Source organism: Lithobates pipiens, unplaced genomic scaffold (genome assembly GCF_037356315.1).
Source record: "Lithobates pipiens isolate NorthernLeopardFrog02 unplaced genomic scaffold, aLitPip1_a1.2 Scaffold_13, whole genome shotgun sequence".
In the NCBI taxonomy this organism is placed as follows: Eukaryota; Metazoa; Chordata; class Amphibia; order Anura; family Ranidae; genus Lithobates; species Lithobates pipiens.
Window position 1 is genome coordinate 2,168,430 of NW_027507718.1, and position 17,227 is coordinate 2,185,656.

Here is a 17,227-nt window from a genome sequence, read left to right on the forward strand (position 1 = left end):
TCCCTTTGGTCACTTACCTTTTTTCCCGGGCATATACTAATATACTGTACATCCCCTAGGTCAGGCAAGCCTATGATTCTATACATAGGGAATTTTGTGACCCCCTTGATTGGATCTCACCCATACACAATCAGACCAATCGGAAGTAGCAAAGTTGATATCATAAACTGCTATAATGGAATAGAGTAGAAACTACATAAAGTGTAAAATTATTAAGCAAATTTATTAAGATACAAGTACTCACTCACATTCTGTTTGTGCCTAATATTCTTGCACTATAACCTGAATACCTAGCCTGTCTGTCTCAGTACTCCACTTCAACTTCCAGGATTGCATCAACCAAGATAAGATAATCAAAGGGCCTCTGGTTTCTTCCAACACAACAAGATGGCCTTACGTGCATAAAAGAGTGAAAGTGAGAGAAGAGTCATTTGGGCCCTGTGAGTTGCTAACGCCTCCTCTAGGTCTAACAGACAAACCAGGATGGTTAGAGGGACTGGAAGGGAAAGCAGGTCTTGGAGGGTATGAGTGACCCCTGTCCAAAACTCCTGTATCGGCTAACAGTGCCAAAAGACGTGATCAAAACTTAAGGGGAGGTGGTACAGCACCAGCACTCCACTAAGCCAGTGCCATAAATAATGTCTACTCTTACTGGAGTATAAAAAGCTCTATGGAGCAGTTTAAATTGAACAGAGTCCTAAACGTAGTCCCACATATCATCCCAATCACCCCCCTGAAAATTGGGAATTAATGGCATCCAACTTTCCCTACATTTAGTGAATGTTTTCGGCCCATCTACAAACAATTCTCTAAAGATTTCATATAGAGGCTTCTTCAGAGATTCTGACATAACAGCTGCTCCAAAGCAGAAGACCTAAACTCTAGGGTTTCAGAACCAAATTGTTCTAAGAATGCATACTGCAGCTGCAAGTGGCAGAAGAGATACAAATTCAGGTCAAACATGTGGAGCCCCCCCCCCCTATAATATCCCACAGTTGTTTGATACCAACCCGGGGCCACAAAACTGGATCTGGGAAGTCACCAAAGTAAGAGATTCTAGGATTAAACCAAAGTTAGTAGATGGTGAACAGGCTAGGCCGTTGAGTTTCATCAGCACCTGCCCCTTATCCCAGGCATGCAGTGTGGTGCGCATTGAACCAGTAAAAGGAGAAGCCACTTGAGGAACCCTATAAACCACTGAGATTGCATACTTACCTCAAGTTAAAACCCAAACTGTGTCTGTTTGCCCCATATGTCCAGTAAAGTATGGTAGAAGCAAGTAAGTATTTGGTATTTTGCATAAAAGAGTGGGGACTGACCAGAGAGGGATCACTTTGATGTAGTTTGCCAGCTTGAACATGCATTGCAATACATGTGAACAAAGAATACTTTTATGTAAAAGGTTGCTAGGAATATTATATGAAAGAGTTTACAGCAGTGTGCAGAGGGTTAATTCAGAATTTTCACAATGATTTTTACCTACTATTGCAAAAAAAATAAAAACTATTTTATTTATTTATTACTTTTCTATGTTTTAATTAATCTGTTATAGATATGTATCTGTAATCTGATAATTAAAGCATTAACTATTCCAGAGCTGAGATAGTGATTACATGATTGGGAACTTTGACTGGTTCCTGATCATCAGTGAGGACCAGAGTAGAAAGTGACAGGTTTGAGAACTCCTAGCTGCATTAGTTTTGGCTAGTGGCTCTTAAGGGGGAAAATGTTTACAAATGTATTCTCACCACAAAGCATAGGGCTGGGGAGTTATCATTCTGCAATTGTTATCTATATCTGTTTTATACAACCCGGAAATATAGTATATACAGTGGTGTGAAAAAGTGTTTGCCCCCTTCCTCATTTCCTGTTCCTTTGCATGTTTGTCACACTTAAGTGTTTCGGAACATCAAACCAATTTAAACAATAGTCAAGGACAACACAAGTAAACACAAAATGCAATTTGTAAATTAAGGTGTTTATTATTAAAGGTGAAAAAAAATCCAAACCATCATGGCCCTGTGTGAAAAAGTGATTGCCCCCTAAACCTAATAACTGGTTGGGCCACCCTTAGCAGCAACAACTGCAACCAAGCGTTTGCGATAACGTGCAATGAGGCTTTTACAGCGTCCTGGAGGAATTTTGGCCCACTCATCTTTGCAGAATTGTCCTAATTCAGTTACATTAGAGGGTTTTCGAGCATGAACGGCCTTTTTAAGGTCATACCACAACATCTCAATAGGATTCAGGTCAGGACTTTGGCTAGGCCACTCCAAAGTCTTCGTTTTGTTTTTCTTCAGCCATTCGGTGGTGGACTTGCTGGTGTGTTTAGGATCATTGTCCTGCTGCAGAACCCAAGTTCGTTTCAGCTTGAGTACACGAACAGATGGTCGGACATTCTCCTTCAGGATCTCTTGGTAGATAGCAGAATTCATAGTTCCTTTTATCATGGCAAGTCTTCCAGGTCCTGAAGCAGCAAAACAGCCCCAGACCATCACACTACCACCACCATATTTTACTGTTGGTATAATGTTCTTTTTATGAAATGCAGTGTTCCTTCTACGCCAGATATACTTGGACACACACCTTCCAAAGAGTTCCACTTTTGTCTCATCGGTCCACAGAATGTTGTCCCAAAAGTCTTGGGGATCATCAAGATGTGTTGTGGAGAAATTGAGACGAGCTTTGATGTTCTTTTTGCTCAGCAGTGGTTTTCTCCTTGGAACTCTGCCATGCAGGCCATTTTTGCCCAGTCTTTTCCTGATGGTGGAGGCATGAACGCTGACCTTAACTGAGGCAAGTGAGGCCTGCAGTTCCTTGGACGTTGTTGTGGGGTCTTTTGTGACCTCTTGGATGAGTCATCGCTGCGCTCTTGGGGTAATTTTGGGCGGCCGGCCACTCCTGGGAAGGTTCACCACTGTTCCATGTCTTCACCATTTGTGGATAATGGCTCTCACTGTGGTTCGCTGGATTCCCAAAGCTTTGGAAATGGCTTTATAACCCTTTCCAGACTGATAGATCTCAATTACTTTCTTTCTCAATTGTTCCTGAATTTCTTTGGGTCTCGGCATGATGTGTAGCTTTTAAGGATCTTCTGGTGGGCCTTACTGTGTCAAGCAGCTCCTATTTAAGTGATGCCTTGATTGTGAACAGGTGTGGCAATAATCAGGCCTGGGTGTGGCTAGAGAAATTGAACTCAGGTGTGGACAACCACAGTTATAGTATGTTTTAACAAGGGGGGCAATCACTTTTTCACACAGGGCCATGATGGTTTGGATTTTTTTTCACCTTTAATAATAAACACCTTCATTTACAAATTGCATTTTGTGTTTACTTGTGTTGTCCTTGACTATTGTTTAAATTGGTTTGATGTTCCGAAACACTTAAGTGTGACAAACATGCAAAGGAACAGGAAATGAGGAAGGGGGCAAACACTTTTTCACACCACTGTATACTATACTATATATACTATACTATATAGCATATAGTATAAACCTCCTTGGCATTCTTTTTGTTACCTTTGTTATTTGTACAGGATAATCTGATGCTTGTGACCTGCTGAAACCAATTGCGCCTTTATTGTTCTTATAGTTTATTATCTATTTCTTCATAAGAGCTATTTATTGTCTTTTCTTATGTACTGTTTGTATATGATTATCCTCTTAAAACAATAAAAATGTATTGTTGAAAAAAAAAAAGCATGGGGCTGGGGAGTATTTTTATACAAATGATAGAAGGGAAGGGTTTTTTAGTCAAATGAAAGAGCCTGTATTGGCCACTGAGGTTGCAGTACTAAACTTCTGAATAACAAGGGGACTGAGAGTATCACCAAGGGGCTGGATATAGTGCCTATAAACATATATATAAACATATACTGTACATAAACATGTTTATTAACAATAATATCAACATTTATCTTGTAAAATATGTAATTTGAGGATTGAAGCAGGTGTTGGTATTATTGTTAGATAACATATTTTTCAGCCCTGAAATGTTTAATGGTAGGTTACACGATTTCTTAAAAAGGGAAGGGTGGGATGCTTTAAAGTGAATCTGTGCTTTACCCATGCTGGATAAAGCATCAGGATAAATTTAATAGCAGCCCCATCAAATGCACATACTCATTTTTCCTTCACTCCTGGGATTTGTTTGGCTGCCAGCAGTGAAGAGAAATATCTGGTAGTCTTGATCTCTTATGTGACATCACTGTTGTGATTGAAGTTATTGAATACACTCAAGCATATTAATATCTCACATTAGTTAATCATATTATTAAAATTACAGTCCTGGTCATATTTACAGGTTACACTTCAAACATGTATCTTTTTTTCTTTTTAAGTACAAAAGAATGTCATTTGTCAAATGCAATGGTGAAATGCATTTCACACATCATGGATTTATTACTGACTTTGAAACAGTTTATTGAGCTTCTTCTCTTTTGTCTTATTACTAAATTGGTCTGTTAATGTTCTGATCCTGGAAACATACATTTTTACTTTTCTAATTCAGATGGGAAGTATAACTACTAGCATGTATTGACAATTTAGAAGCATGGTCATTTACTGCAAGGTCTTACAGTACGTGTCATGTGAAGTGACTAATTGCTAATGATCACTAGCATGACCACAACATATGACCACTAGCTACTTTGATATGAGCCCAGATATTGTATGACAGCCATATAAAGAGTAAGAAAAGCAGGGTCTAATTAGAAAGCCAATATCTCTAGAAATCTTTTTACTGTTTTCATGTTTTGCCTTTATATCCACTTTAAGGTTATACATTATTTTCTTTACACAGGAGCTGGAGGGTGGTCTCCACATTTTTCCAATAAATATCAGTGGCTCCAGATTGATTTGGGAGAAAGAACAGAGATTACTGCAATTGCAACGCAAGGCAAATATGGAAGCTCAGACTGGGTAACAAGCTATCTGTTAATGTACAGCGACACCGGGAGAAACTGGAAACAGTATCATCAAGAAGAAGGCATTTTGGTATGTTTATAAATTGTAACACTACATCCATATTTTAAAAGTCATAGCATTATAAACTGCAAATACAATTTCTTGAATTACTAGTTTTAATGTTTCTCTAGGAAATAGCAGAGTAAAGTAATACATAGAATGATATGTATTGTACTTAAATTTTAAAGTACTTTTCTTGAACAGTGAAATAAAAAAGTGAAACTGGATGTTTCTTTCACTTAGCTAAAGACTATAAAATATATAACTCAAAGGAAAGATTTACACTTATATGAATTTGTTTTATGATTTTAAACAAATACATTTCAGAGTGCAGTTATTATATGATACTTTAAAAACTGAAGGTGAGATTTACGCATAAACATACTGAATAAGATTTCCAGGTCAAACATAAGTATTCTTCAGACCCCTCTAGTAAAAACACAAAGGCATCTCTTTGATCAACCTTATAAGGGGATGGGGGAATGGGTAGGAGGGGAATGCGTCCCTCCCAGGTATTAAGATAGTGATATGTGACTCCATCTGGAATGCAGGAAAGTGATGGAAGGGGATGGCCAATATGGAGGGGGTCTACAGGTTGAGAATTTGGTGTAAGATTGTGTGTAATCCTAATAAAAGAGGTTGGGTCTCAGGGAATGACAGCTCTAGGATTAGGTGGGTGAACTATGTAATTGGGAGTATTCTGGTGCTGACCGAAAATGTGTCCAGCAGGCCAATTTAGTCCCAAATTTTGTGGGTTTTTCTTTTTTTAGATTTTAACAAAACTTAGGCTTTAACCAATAAATTGCATTCCTATAATTCGAGTCTGCATTTTCAGTTTTTTTTCATGTCTAATATGGAAAACCAAAATGTTTCTTCTCTTTATTTTTCCAAAGTAAAGGTTTTTCAGAGGATATAACAGTGATCTTAAAATGCAATGAAAAAAGAATACAGTATGAGTTCTTGCCAAAAATCATATAATCATTATATGTGCTTCTACATTCTACAACTTAAATTTTAAAAAGCATTTAGTAAATCAACATATTTCTTTAGGAATAACCTTGTAAGATGCTTTTACTAAAGCCTATTCATGTTTCACAAAAAAAAGCAACTACTGTACTTTACTGTTCAAAAGGGAAAAAGGTATAGCTCTGTGTACAAGTGAATTAGGCCTTTATCAAGGACTACTTGTATATGATAAGCAGACTTATTTTACAGTTATTTTTATTGAAATGCAAAAGTATTTGGTGAGTTTAACATAGAAGCCAACTATGTCTTTTGTTTCAAAATTATCTTACATTATGCATTCAAATAACAGTGCTCAATTCAGAATTGGTTCAATGAATAAGAACAATGGGAATAAAACAATGGGATATTCAAACAAAAAAGAGTAATCACAAGGACGTATGGATTACTGCTAAAATTAAGTATTGTGCACAGTACAGCTGATAAGCCTTTTCAGTCCTGGCTACCTTCCACAGCAATAGTAAAGGAAAAGCACACATTGACAATGCTAGAAACACACACGTTAATTTTTTTTTTTACATTCATGCATTATGTATTCCCTTTACTGTAGAGTATCATGTATTTCCTCAGTAGTTACATTTGTAAAGTATTCTACATTAGGTTAACTAAATAGAAAATGGAGATACCCCCATATTAACTGGGATTTTAAAGGCAACAGAGTACATATAAAGTATAGAAAAGTATATTCAAAGACTGTGTACATATATATAAATTATCAACATTTCCAACCAATAAAAACATGGATAACAATTATGGTGACTTCCCATTTAAGATCCGGAAGTCCCTACACATTTCAGGACACAATACATCCCTTCGTCAGGGGTGTTTGTCAGGAGTGGGTCACACAATAATATAAATCAAATACAATAATACATAACATTATAGACAGTCATTTTAAACAATTGCTTCAAGTATAGGACATAGCATAGTAATTTCATAAAAAGACATACTCAAAGCCTCAATCATGAAACTCCACTGCTGGACCAATGGCGGAACAACAGTATGTCTGAAGGACACAGTTGTACCTGAAGGGTCCCAGCCTATTCACACAAGTCCAAACCCAATGGCACCAAGGAAAAATGCACAGACGCATAACACCCTGCGATGTTCCTAATGTGTTACCTTAGTATGCAATCTGGTGAGGAGGTAGGGAAAATATTCAGTTTTTACAATAATTGAGCTACTTTGTGTCTGAAGGGTTCATCCCTTTGACAAGCACAGGTCAGCAGGAGAAGAAAAAAATTCATTAAGTATGTACATATATCTTACCTCCATAGATACAAATCCAGAGCAGAGCAGGGAACTACAGCAGCCAAGGATATAAACACAGACGTTCGCTCTTCGAGCTTACTGGTTTGTTAACTTGGAAGTGAATTGAAATAAAAGCAAAGAGGGTATGTCATAGTAACAAAAGAATTCATAATTGGGTTCATGTCAGAGGGATTATTCCCTTCAGCAGACATGTATTCCAATATACATGTAGTAGATTGTTGCTCAATGAAAGGCAATACCAGCCAAAGCATACCTTATTCGTTATAGTTCATACAGTCAAAAGGGGTTGATAAGCAGTGTTATCCCATTCCAGTCGTCCAGCGATGGATGCGTATCCTCACCGCCTAGTGCAGTGACAGGACAGTAGCGTCCAGTGCCGGCTTCAAATGGATCCGATGGTGGCCCGTGGTGCGATGATGTCACCGCGCATAGCGCCTCAATGACACTACGCCAATTGCTGTCACAACAATGGAGCACTTCCACTCTCCACATGGCGCATGTGTGGGATTGCAGTCAGCGGTTGCGTAGCAACTGGTGACCACAGGAGTCAAAATAACTGGAAAAATCAAGTAAGATATAACACTCATGTCCGGAATTACAGCTTCAATTAAGGGGTCAAGTAGTTGCATAGCAACCATATCACACACAAAGTGCACTAAGAACAGTGCCAAGGAGGACCCTGGATCTAAAGTGCACAGGCAACCCACCACAAGACCCATCATAGAGGAGGACATTGTGAAAGGCGTCCTGCACAAAAGATCCACCAATACAAACAAGCGGTCCATGAAGGGAGCACAGTTCCAGGCACCACAGAAGTAGTGCTTAAGATACCATGTCCACATCCGAGCCGCAATAGACATCCGCCCAGGTTAGAGGGAGGCCTATGTGCGCTGGGCGGGATAGGGGAAGATCCACCTAGGAGATTGTAAAAACATCCGCGGTTGCCATAACTGGTCCCAACAGGTAACACCATGATAAAACAAGAAAGAGGAGAGACCAAAATGTAAATATATACAGAAAGATTAAATCAAAGGCATATATACATTGAACTATACATCAGACCACATCACAACCAATTGCAGGTAAGTAGCATGTTTATGAGTGGACTGTTCCAAGATGCCACAAAAAGTGGCCCTCCCACACAGCCCACACATCCACATGTCATAAGCTTCCCCCCAATAGGGGTGCCCAAGGGCCCAAGGGCACGTGTCCTCTATTCTTTCTCGCATCCACCAGAGGAAAAGTCCTCAAGAAAGGGTCTGAAACTTAGCTGTTCATTGAGTCTGGGGGGGTGAGGTGGCCCCAAGGTCCACAATACAGCGTGCTTCCCGCTGAAGGAGATCCCCACCCTCATCCCCACCCCTTTCAGTTTAGTTTTGCCCACATAAAAAAAAGTTCCATAATGGCTCTAACCCCTCATTCACATTAAATGCGGCTTTGAAATCATGCAACTTCATCTGAAATCTGACAATTTCAAAGCTGAATTTCAGCGCGACATCAGGTGCAACTTTGCAGACATTTGTGCAAGCACCTGATGTCGTGCTGAAATTCGGCTTTGAAATTGTGCTAGATGTCTATGCAAGTCGCACCCAAAAGTAATGCAGAAACTACTTTTTCAAATCGATGCGGCACTGCAAAGTCAGCATCACATCGATTTTAACATTGCCATTGCAGACAATAGAGTGTGACTTGTCATGCATTTTGACCTGTGATATCGTATGACAATTCGCACCAATGTGAATGAGGACTAAGTTCAATTCTATTTAATGTATGTGAGCACATTTTAAATGTGGTCACTGTCTTAGTTTTTGTCTACAAATTCAAAAATGAAGAAGGTCTAAGTCAGGGGTGTCCAAGCTTTTTCAAATAGGGCCAGATTTGATGAAGTCAACATGCGTGAGGCCCGACCATTTTGCTTGAGATTCTTTGAACCATTACAATTTAGTGTAAGTGTGTCCGTCCGAGCACTAATACACTGCCAAACAAGAATTCTCTTACCTTTGTGGCTGTGTGTGGTGAAGAGTTGAGCTTGGGTGTGTTATTTGTGTATATATATATATATATATATATATATATATATATATATATATACCAGGATATATACCAGTGTGTCAGCATAGTGTGAGTTAGGGTTGTGCCGAGCAACACCCTGTTTGGTTCTCACCAGAACTTTCAAACACCGCAAACGTTCAGAACCAAATAACCATACCCAAACTGTACAAATCAAATGTACCCATTTTTAAGGGTTATATGCAAGTAATTGGGCATACAATGGTGATGGGGGTCTGTGTACTGCCCTGAGGGACATGTATCAATGAAAAAAAAAGTTGGTAAAAAAATTAAATTTTTAAATGAGCAGTAATTAACTGTGATTTACTGCTAAAAAGTGAAAGGCTAAAAATGAGAAATAACAATAAAAATGAAAAATTCCTCTCAATATAGTGCCTGAGGGGTCCACTTAGTAAATCTGTAAAGTGGCACATCTGTATTGTGTATGGAAGTTGCTGCAGCAATAAGTGCATTTATAAAGCCAAAAAAATTAAAAATTTCCCTGCAAGCTTTCTTTATTTATTTAACGGCTTGGGGAGCCAGTCTGTATGATGAGCAGTGTTAATTTTGGCAGCAAAATTCGACTTAGTTTTAGTTATTGTCTTTTTACTAAAATGGCATTTTAGTTTTAGTCCCATTTTAGTCTTCTGCAATTGTTTTAGTTTTAGTCATATTTAGTTGACTAAATATTCAATACATTTTAGTAGACTAAAATCATTTTAGTCGACTAAAATGTATTTTTGTTGTCTAAAATCTAATGGGTATAGTTAAATTGTAATGCATTAATTAAGCATTTCTCTACAATTTCAAAACTCATTATATATGTAGCACTAACCCCCGAAGAAGCTGCTGGTTTGAATGGGCTTACCATTTCGTTCTTCACCTCGATTTGTGTCTAGGGGTTCCCATGGTAGATGGCCCAGTAACTTTAGAGACTGACGACATATCCGCATAAAGGGATTTTTATTTGCAAAAACTTTTTGCTCTTAAAATAGGATCAGAAGGTTAGGAGAAAAGTTCAGGTACTCTTATGCCACATACACACGATCAGACTATCCGGCGGACTTAGTCTGGCGGACAAACCGCCAGACTGTCTGAACGAGCGTTTCTCCCCACGCGGTACTTTTGCGGCAGACCTAGTCCGGCGGACTATAAGCCGTACTTTTGAAATGAACGGACTTGCCCACACACACGGAGGAATGTCCCCCTAGGTCCATATCAGACCCTTATTCGAGCACGCTACCCAGCTGGTCAGGAAAGGGAGTGGGGACGAGCAAGCTCCCCCCTCTTGAGCCGTACCAGGCCACGTGCCCTCAACATGGGGGGGTGCTTTGGGGAAGGGGGGCCACGTGGCTTATCGGAATCCGGGAGCCCCTTTAATAAGGGTGCCCCTGGATCCCGCCCCCCCCCCCACCCTATGTGAATGATTATGGGGTACAATGTACCCCTACCCATTCACCTGTGAATTTTTTTTAAAACACAACACACAAGGGTTAAAAATAAAAATAATTTATCGCACAGCTCTGGGGGTCTTCTTCCGTCTTGGGGTGTCTTCTCGCCTGACTCCTTCGTTATCTTCTGCTAGCTCTTTTACTAGTGGAGGAGCCCGGCTATCTTCTTCGTCGCCGCCTGGGGATCTTCTTCTGACTTCGGGGGTCTTGTCCCCCTCTTTGGGGGTCTTGTCCCCCTCTTCGGTTCTTCTTGCCGGGCCTCCGCACCTTCTTCTAGCTCTTTTACAAGTGGTGGCCCGGTCTTCTATCGCCGCTGTCTTTGTCGCCGCCTTCTGTTCTTCTCTTCTTGAGCTGTTGACTCGTCGCTGTCTCTGGCCACAATGACAGGGACGCGGCGTGCGGCGACTTATATAGGGACATCGCCGGGTGATGTCCCCGCCCATTATGATGTCACAGTCCCAGCATCCTCGCTCTGTCCCACCCCCTTTCCTGACCGGCCGTTTTTTCAGCGTAGGGCTTCCCCTTTAACTCCATACCAGGTGATGGGGCCAGCGACGCTTCCTTCGCTAGTCCCGGCTACCTGGAGCCACGCTCAAAATGAACAGACTTTTCTCCGTGCGGGAAAAGTCTGTTCATTTCAAAAGTACAACGGACTAGCACACACTGCGAGTCCGGCAGACATATTTTGGTGCAAAACTACTTTCTTAGTCCGCCGGACTTTTGGGTAAAAAAAATTTGCCGGAGCCCACACACGGGGGGATTGTCTGGCGGACTTGAGTCCGCCGGACTTTTCCACCGGATTGTTTGATCGTGTGTGCACGGCATTAATGTCAAAATCAATAATGAAAGACTTGCTTACTTTGACTAAATCCAGTAGTCCCTCTCTCACAAGGCCTAGCAGCCAACAAGGTGCTTAACTCAGGAACAAGTCTCTGCCACAAACGTTGTTGTAGAACATGTAGAAATAAGTCTCTGCCACAGACATTGTTGTAGAACATGCAGGAAACTAAAACTTGTAGAACGCTGATCTTTCAGCCAGTTTGGCAATACCCACGAGATTGGATTCACTTAGGTACTTCAGCCCCACCAGTCTCTTGCTAAGAAGCCAATCCGTACATGGCCTTCTTCTGAAAAGTCCTCCTCTGGATAGCTACGAAGTTACTGGGCTTCTCCACTACCGGAAACAGCACCGAACCACCTCAGAATCCCTTCTTTAGTTTCCTTGCCTTGGGCTAGCCAGGCCCGAGACATAAAGTCGGGTGGATCTGCACCCCAGGCCATAGCCTTCCTGAGGGCTGGTCAGGAGGACCAGGACCATGGAGTCAGAACATACTTCTGGACCGGAACCCCAAACCACGTGACATCCGCATCTTAAGTACCCTCTCCCAGAAAGCACAGCAAGAGTTACACTCCCACTGGGCGGGCTCGGAGAGAAAGTAGTCTTAAAGCACCCAACCAAACTGTGGTTCTATGCCTGCCATAAGAGACAGTGCCCCCCTATGGCCAGGCTGAACATCCTATAGTCCAGTCAGACTGATGCTGAGGTCCAAATTTGGAACAATTGTACCCAGACCAAACTGCAGTTCAGGTGTAACATTAACTTTGAAAACATATAGCGTGTGCTCTTCAGGAGCCGGCACTACATATAGATCTGGAGTGAAAAATCTAATGTTATTATTTATGGTATTAGGTTTGAACATGCACAAAAGACCAGTGGTCATTTTGACATCAAATTTCAATTAGGTTTTAGTCATACTCTTTTGACTAAATTGCCATATTAGTTTTAGTCGCATTTTAGACTTTAGACTAAAATGCCTTTTTAGTTTTAGTCCTAGTATTTTAGTCATCTCAATTGTTTTAGTTTAAGTCAACTAAATTAGTATTAATTTAGTCAACGAAAATGTTTTAGTCAATGAAATTAACACTGATGATGAGGCTACAATGTGGTGCACTGGGAACAATATTACAGATTTTTTGGATGAATTCTGGTGTCTCTTTTGCAGACTTTGAAAAGAAGTAACAGGTGTGGAAAATTTGATCTTTGGGTGTCGGAGGTGCCTTCACACCGTAACCCTATAGAGGTACTCTTGATGAAAGCAAGAATTGGCTTTTCTGTCAAAAAAAATGAAATGATATTCACCTGTCAAACAGGTGCAGGAAAATTGGTCTTTGGGTGTCAGAGGTGCCTTCACACCGTAACCCTATAGAGGTACTCTTGATGAAAGCAAGAATTATCATTACTATCAAAAATGTAAATGATATGCACCTCCCAAACAGGTGTGGAAATATTGGTCTTTGGCTGTCAGTGGCACCTTCACAATGTAACCCTATAGAGATACTTTTGATGAAAGCAGGAATTGGCCTTTCTGTCAAAAATTTCAATGATATGCACCTTTCAAACAGGTGTGGAAAAATTGGTCTTTGGGTGTTGGAGGTGCCTTTACACTGTAACCCCATAGAGGTACTCTTGATGAAAGCAAGAATTGGCCTTGCTGTCAAAAAGTGAAATGATATGCACCTGTCAAACAGGTACAGAAAAAGTGGTATCTGGGTGTTAATTGTGCCTATGAAATCTACACCCAAAACAATTCTTCCAGATGAAATCAACACCCACAATGCTAGGCAGCCTAGAAGTCTTGCAGAGATTCTACATCCCAAAAAAACACTTAATCAGAGACATCTGCATCAGGGGCTTCATAGCTGCTGGTAACCCAGGACTGATTCATTTTGATAAATGTCAGACATCCACAGAGTCTGTGGACAGATGCGTTCTATTATCAGTAACAAATCCTCCAGCAGCACTTAGTGCCCATTTGAAAAGCATGCTGGATGCAGGGCAGCTCAATTGCATACTGGGCAAGTTCTGCCCAGTGGTCTATTCTCATGACCCAGTAACCTAGGGGATCATCAGCTGGGAAGCTCTCCATCTCTGTTTTCACCCCTAGGTAATTGTCCACCATATGCAGATGCTGCCGATGGGATGTGGAAGCTGACAGCCCTGAATGGTGCGGACTAAACAAAAATTATTAAATGCATCACTTAGGCGGCCCCCTTCTCCACCGTTTCTCTCTTGACCAACAGAAGCCTCAAAACTATGTTTTCTACAGTTCTGGCAATGGGAAACAATCTCTTAAGGTTTGACACTTGTCTTGCTCTACTTCAATGCCTCCAAAACTGCCAGAATACTTATCCTCTTCCTCTCTCTTATTTGTGTGTTCTGGGGCATAGGAAGAAGGGTGTCTGCATAAAGCTGGCCTTGAGAGTGCCCCGTCCATAATGCCAAGCAGAGTCTGCTCCAGCAGGAACACAACAGGGATTGTGTTACTGATGTATGCATTGTCATGGCTCACCATCCTTGTGGCCTCCTCAAATGGTGACAGTACAGTGCATGCATGCTTTATCAGCAGCCATAGGTGTGGGAAAAAAAGCTGAGCTGGCAACCTGAACCCTTTTGCCATACTCACAGAGGTACTCTTTGACAACCCTCTGCTGCATCTGCAGCATTGCCAATGTCACGTTCCATCTGGTGGGCATTTAACTAATCGTTTACGGGCAGATGGATTTACCTCTGAATTTCAGCCAACTGAGCACTGGCTGTGTATGACTACCAGAAATGGCTACAGACTCTTCAGACTCTTCTGGCCTGCTTTAGCAGATCTTCCAACCCTGGGTACCTATTTAAAAACCACTGCACCACCAAAATGCTTGCTGGACCATGTGTCTGCAGTAAGGTGGACCCGCAGCTCACTGCCTTGCCCAACGGTGCCACAACATTGCCTTCCTTGTGATGGTAGAGCTGGAATAGGCTTACGTGAAAAGAAATAGCGACTGGGAACATACTATTGTGGTACAGTACATTCTGTAAATTCACGGAAGGGGGCAGAATTCACCAGATGGAAAGGCAGGAGTTTGACCAGCTTGAATTTAGATGCTGGGCATGTGGGTGGCAGTGAGTGCATGTGTTTTCGCTGCAGCAGATGGGGCAGAGAAATTTGCTTAGCACAGCAGCACTTTATTCTATTGGGGCTATCATTAGTATAGCAGCAATTTTTTTTGGATAGAACGATTCACTCTATATTTGAGATTTGTTCTCTTTTTACATTATTTATTAATTGGATAGCACGATTCACTTTATATTTGAGATGTGTTCTCTTTTTACATTCTTTAGTAATACCTTTTGGTTATTTATTCATCACTGTATATTATATATTGACACATTCACGTTGGGAGGGCAACACCATTATTTATTATCATTGTTTAAGGAGACGTTTATAAGTTGGAAGTTTGAAAGTAGGGGCCTGCCCTATATGCTCTTCAGAAATTTGGCCCTAAGGTGTTGGTGTTGCCACAAGTTAACACTGTAAGCCCTCAAAGTGACTCTTGGTGGGTGCTAGAGCACCCTGCTGTGAACTATTATATCAAGAATTGTAATTACATGCCATTGTTGAGCAGTGGTAGAAAAATTGGGCCTTTGCTGGTTGTGGTGGTGGTGGTGGTGGTGCTGGTGCCACAACACTGTAAGTCCTCACAGTTACTCTCGGTGGGTGCAGGAATGGGCCCTGCTGTGAAATATTATATCAAGAATTGTAATTACATGCACCTGTTAAACAAGTGCTGAAAAATTGGGCCTTAGGCACTGGTGCTGGTGCCACGACTCTACAACCTCTCCCAGATACTCTAGTTGGAGTGCAGGAATGAGCCCTGCTGCAAAGCATTGCATAAAAAATTGTAATTACACGCCTCTGTTAAACAGGGGCTGAGAAATTGGGCCTTAGCCACTGGTGGCATCACCCAGAACCAAAAATGTTCTTCCAAGCTATCAGCAGGATCATTGAGGAGGAAGAGTAAAGTCAGTCAAAATAACAGGACAGTCACTCAGCATAGGCAGTCTTGAAGGGATGTGACATTTCAAAAAAAAAATATTCGGTTGCATCAGCTTCAGGTGCTTGGTAGTTGGTGGTGATCCAAGACTCATCTTTATGAAGGTCAGTCGATCAACCGAGTCGGTCCCAGCTGATGAGGAGTAAGGAGAGGTCCGCTTTGTTCTCTGGTGTGGGTCTTTAAGGTACGCTTGCCAACAAGCTGCATGGCAGGTCAACATATGTCTGGTCAAGCATGTGGTGCCCAAGCGGCTAATGTTTTGGCCACGCGAGATGCACTTGAGACATATGTTGCAAATAGCAGCGGTGCGATATAATGCACTCATCTAAAAAAAGGCCCACACCAAAGAACATTTGGAATAACGCGCAAAGGCAGAGACCTGCACAGGCGGAGCTCTGCGGTTTGATTCAGTCAGTGTGCTGCCCTTAAGCTTGCCCCCGGAGGGCATCCTGCCTCGTTGAAGATGTGCCTCCTCCTTCTCATCCTCTCTCCTATCAGGCACCCACCTTCGAGTCAGTGATCTCATCATCCCCTCCCTCTTCATCACTGGAGCAAACCTGGCAGTATGCTGCAGCTGGTGGAACATGACTGCCAGATTGCTGTCCTTCTTGAGCATCCCCTCTGGGTATCATCATCTGAGCCTTCAAAACGCTGGGCATCCTCCTGGAGCATGTATCCAACACTGTGCTCAAACAGTTCGGGGGACTCCTCAGGAGGACATGGTGGGTCTAGGGAAGGAGTGACCGATGACATTGAGACGAGGGAAGAGGACACGCTGGCAGCTGCTTTGCTAGTACCCTGAGCCTGGGTGAAAGAGGATGATAAGCGCTTGGTCATCCACTCTACCAAGTCTTCGGCATAATGTGGCTCAACACATCCAGCTTCCAAAAATAAGGACAAGCGTGTCCCATAGCCATGTGCTGATGTAGATGCACCGCGTCCACGACCAGCACTGTTGTCTCTAGAAACAGAGCCTGCTTGCCCTCTTTTATTGGCTCATGACTGTCTGCCTCTCCTTGTTGGCCTTCCAGACATAGTAATGGCCTGCAGAGAGATGGAAAAACCAGCAATTGGGATAGCTTTAGGTGCACAGTAAGCAGATGACACAGTACACCGACTGTAATCACTGCAGCTGCCTGCCTGTGTTACAGAAACAGAACAACACCAGCAATAAGGGTTATCTTCAGGTGTATACCCTGCAGGAGGCACACAACACCCACTTTAACTGCTTCAGATGCCTGTATTACAGAAACAGAACAACACCAGCAATAAGGGGTAGCTTCAGGTGTATACTGTGCAGGAGGCATACACCACCCACTCTAACAGCTGCAGATACCTGTATTACAGAAACAGAACAACACCAACAATAAGGGGTAGCTTCAGGTGTATACTGTGCAGGAGGCACACAACACCCACTCTAACAGCTGAAGATGCCTGTATTACAGAAACAGAACAACACCAGCAATAATGGGTAGCTTCAGATGTATACTGTACTGGAGGCACACAACACCCACTTTAACTGCTGCAGATGCCTGTATTACATAAACAGAACAAAACCAGCAATAAGGGGTAGCTTCAGGTGTATAC

At 41.8% G+C, this 17,227-nt stretch overlaps 1 protein-coding gene across 1 annotated transcript in view; it reads left to right on the plus strand.

Annotated features, from left to right (window-relative positions):
- The window catches only part of CNTNAP4 (contactin associated protein family member 4), a 524,353-nt gene that overhangs the window by 243,047 nt on the left and 264,079 nt on the right, over nt 1-17,227 (plus strand). Inside the window, exon 3 of the mRNA XM_077474781.1 lies at nt 4,801-4,994. Coding sequence (XP_077330907.1) covers nt 4,801-4,994 — 194 coding nt within the window. The remainder of the gene's footprint in view (nt 1-4,800; nt 4,995-17,227) is intronic.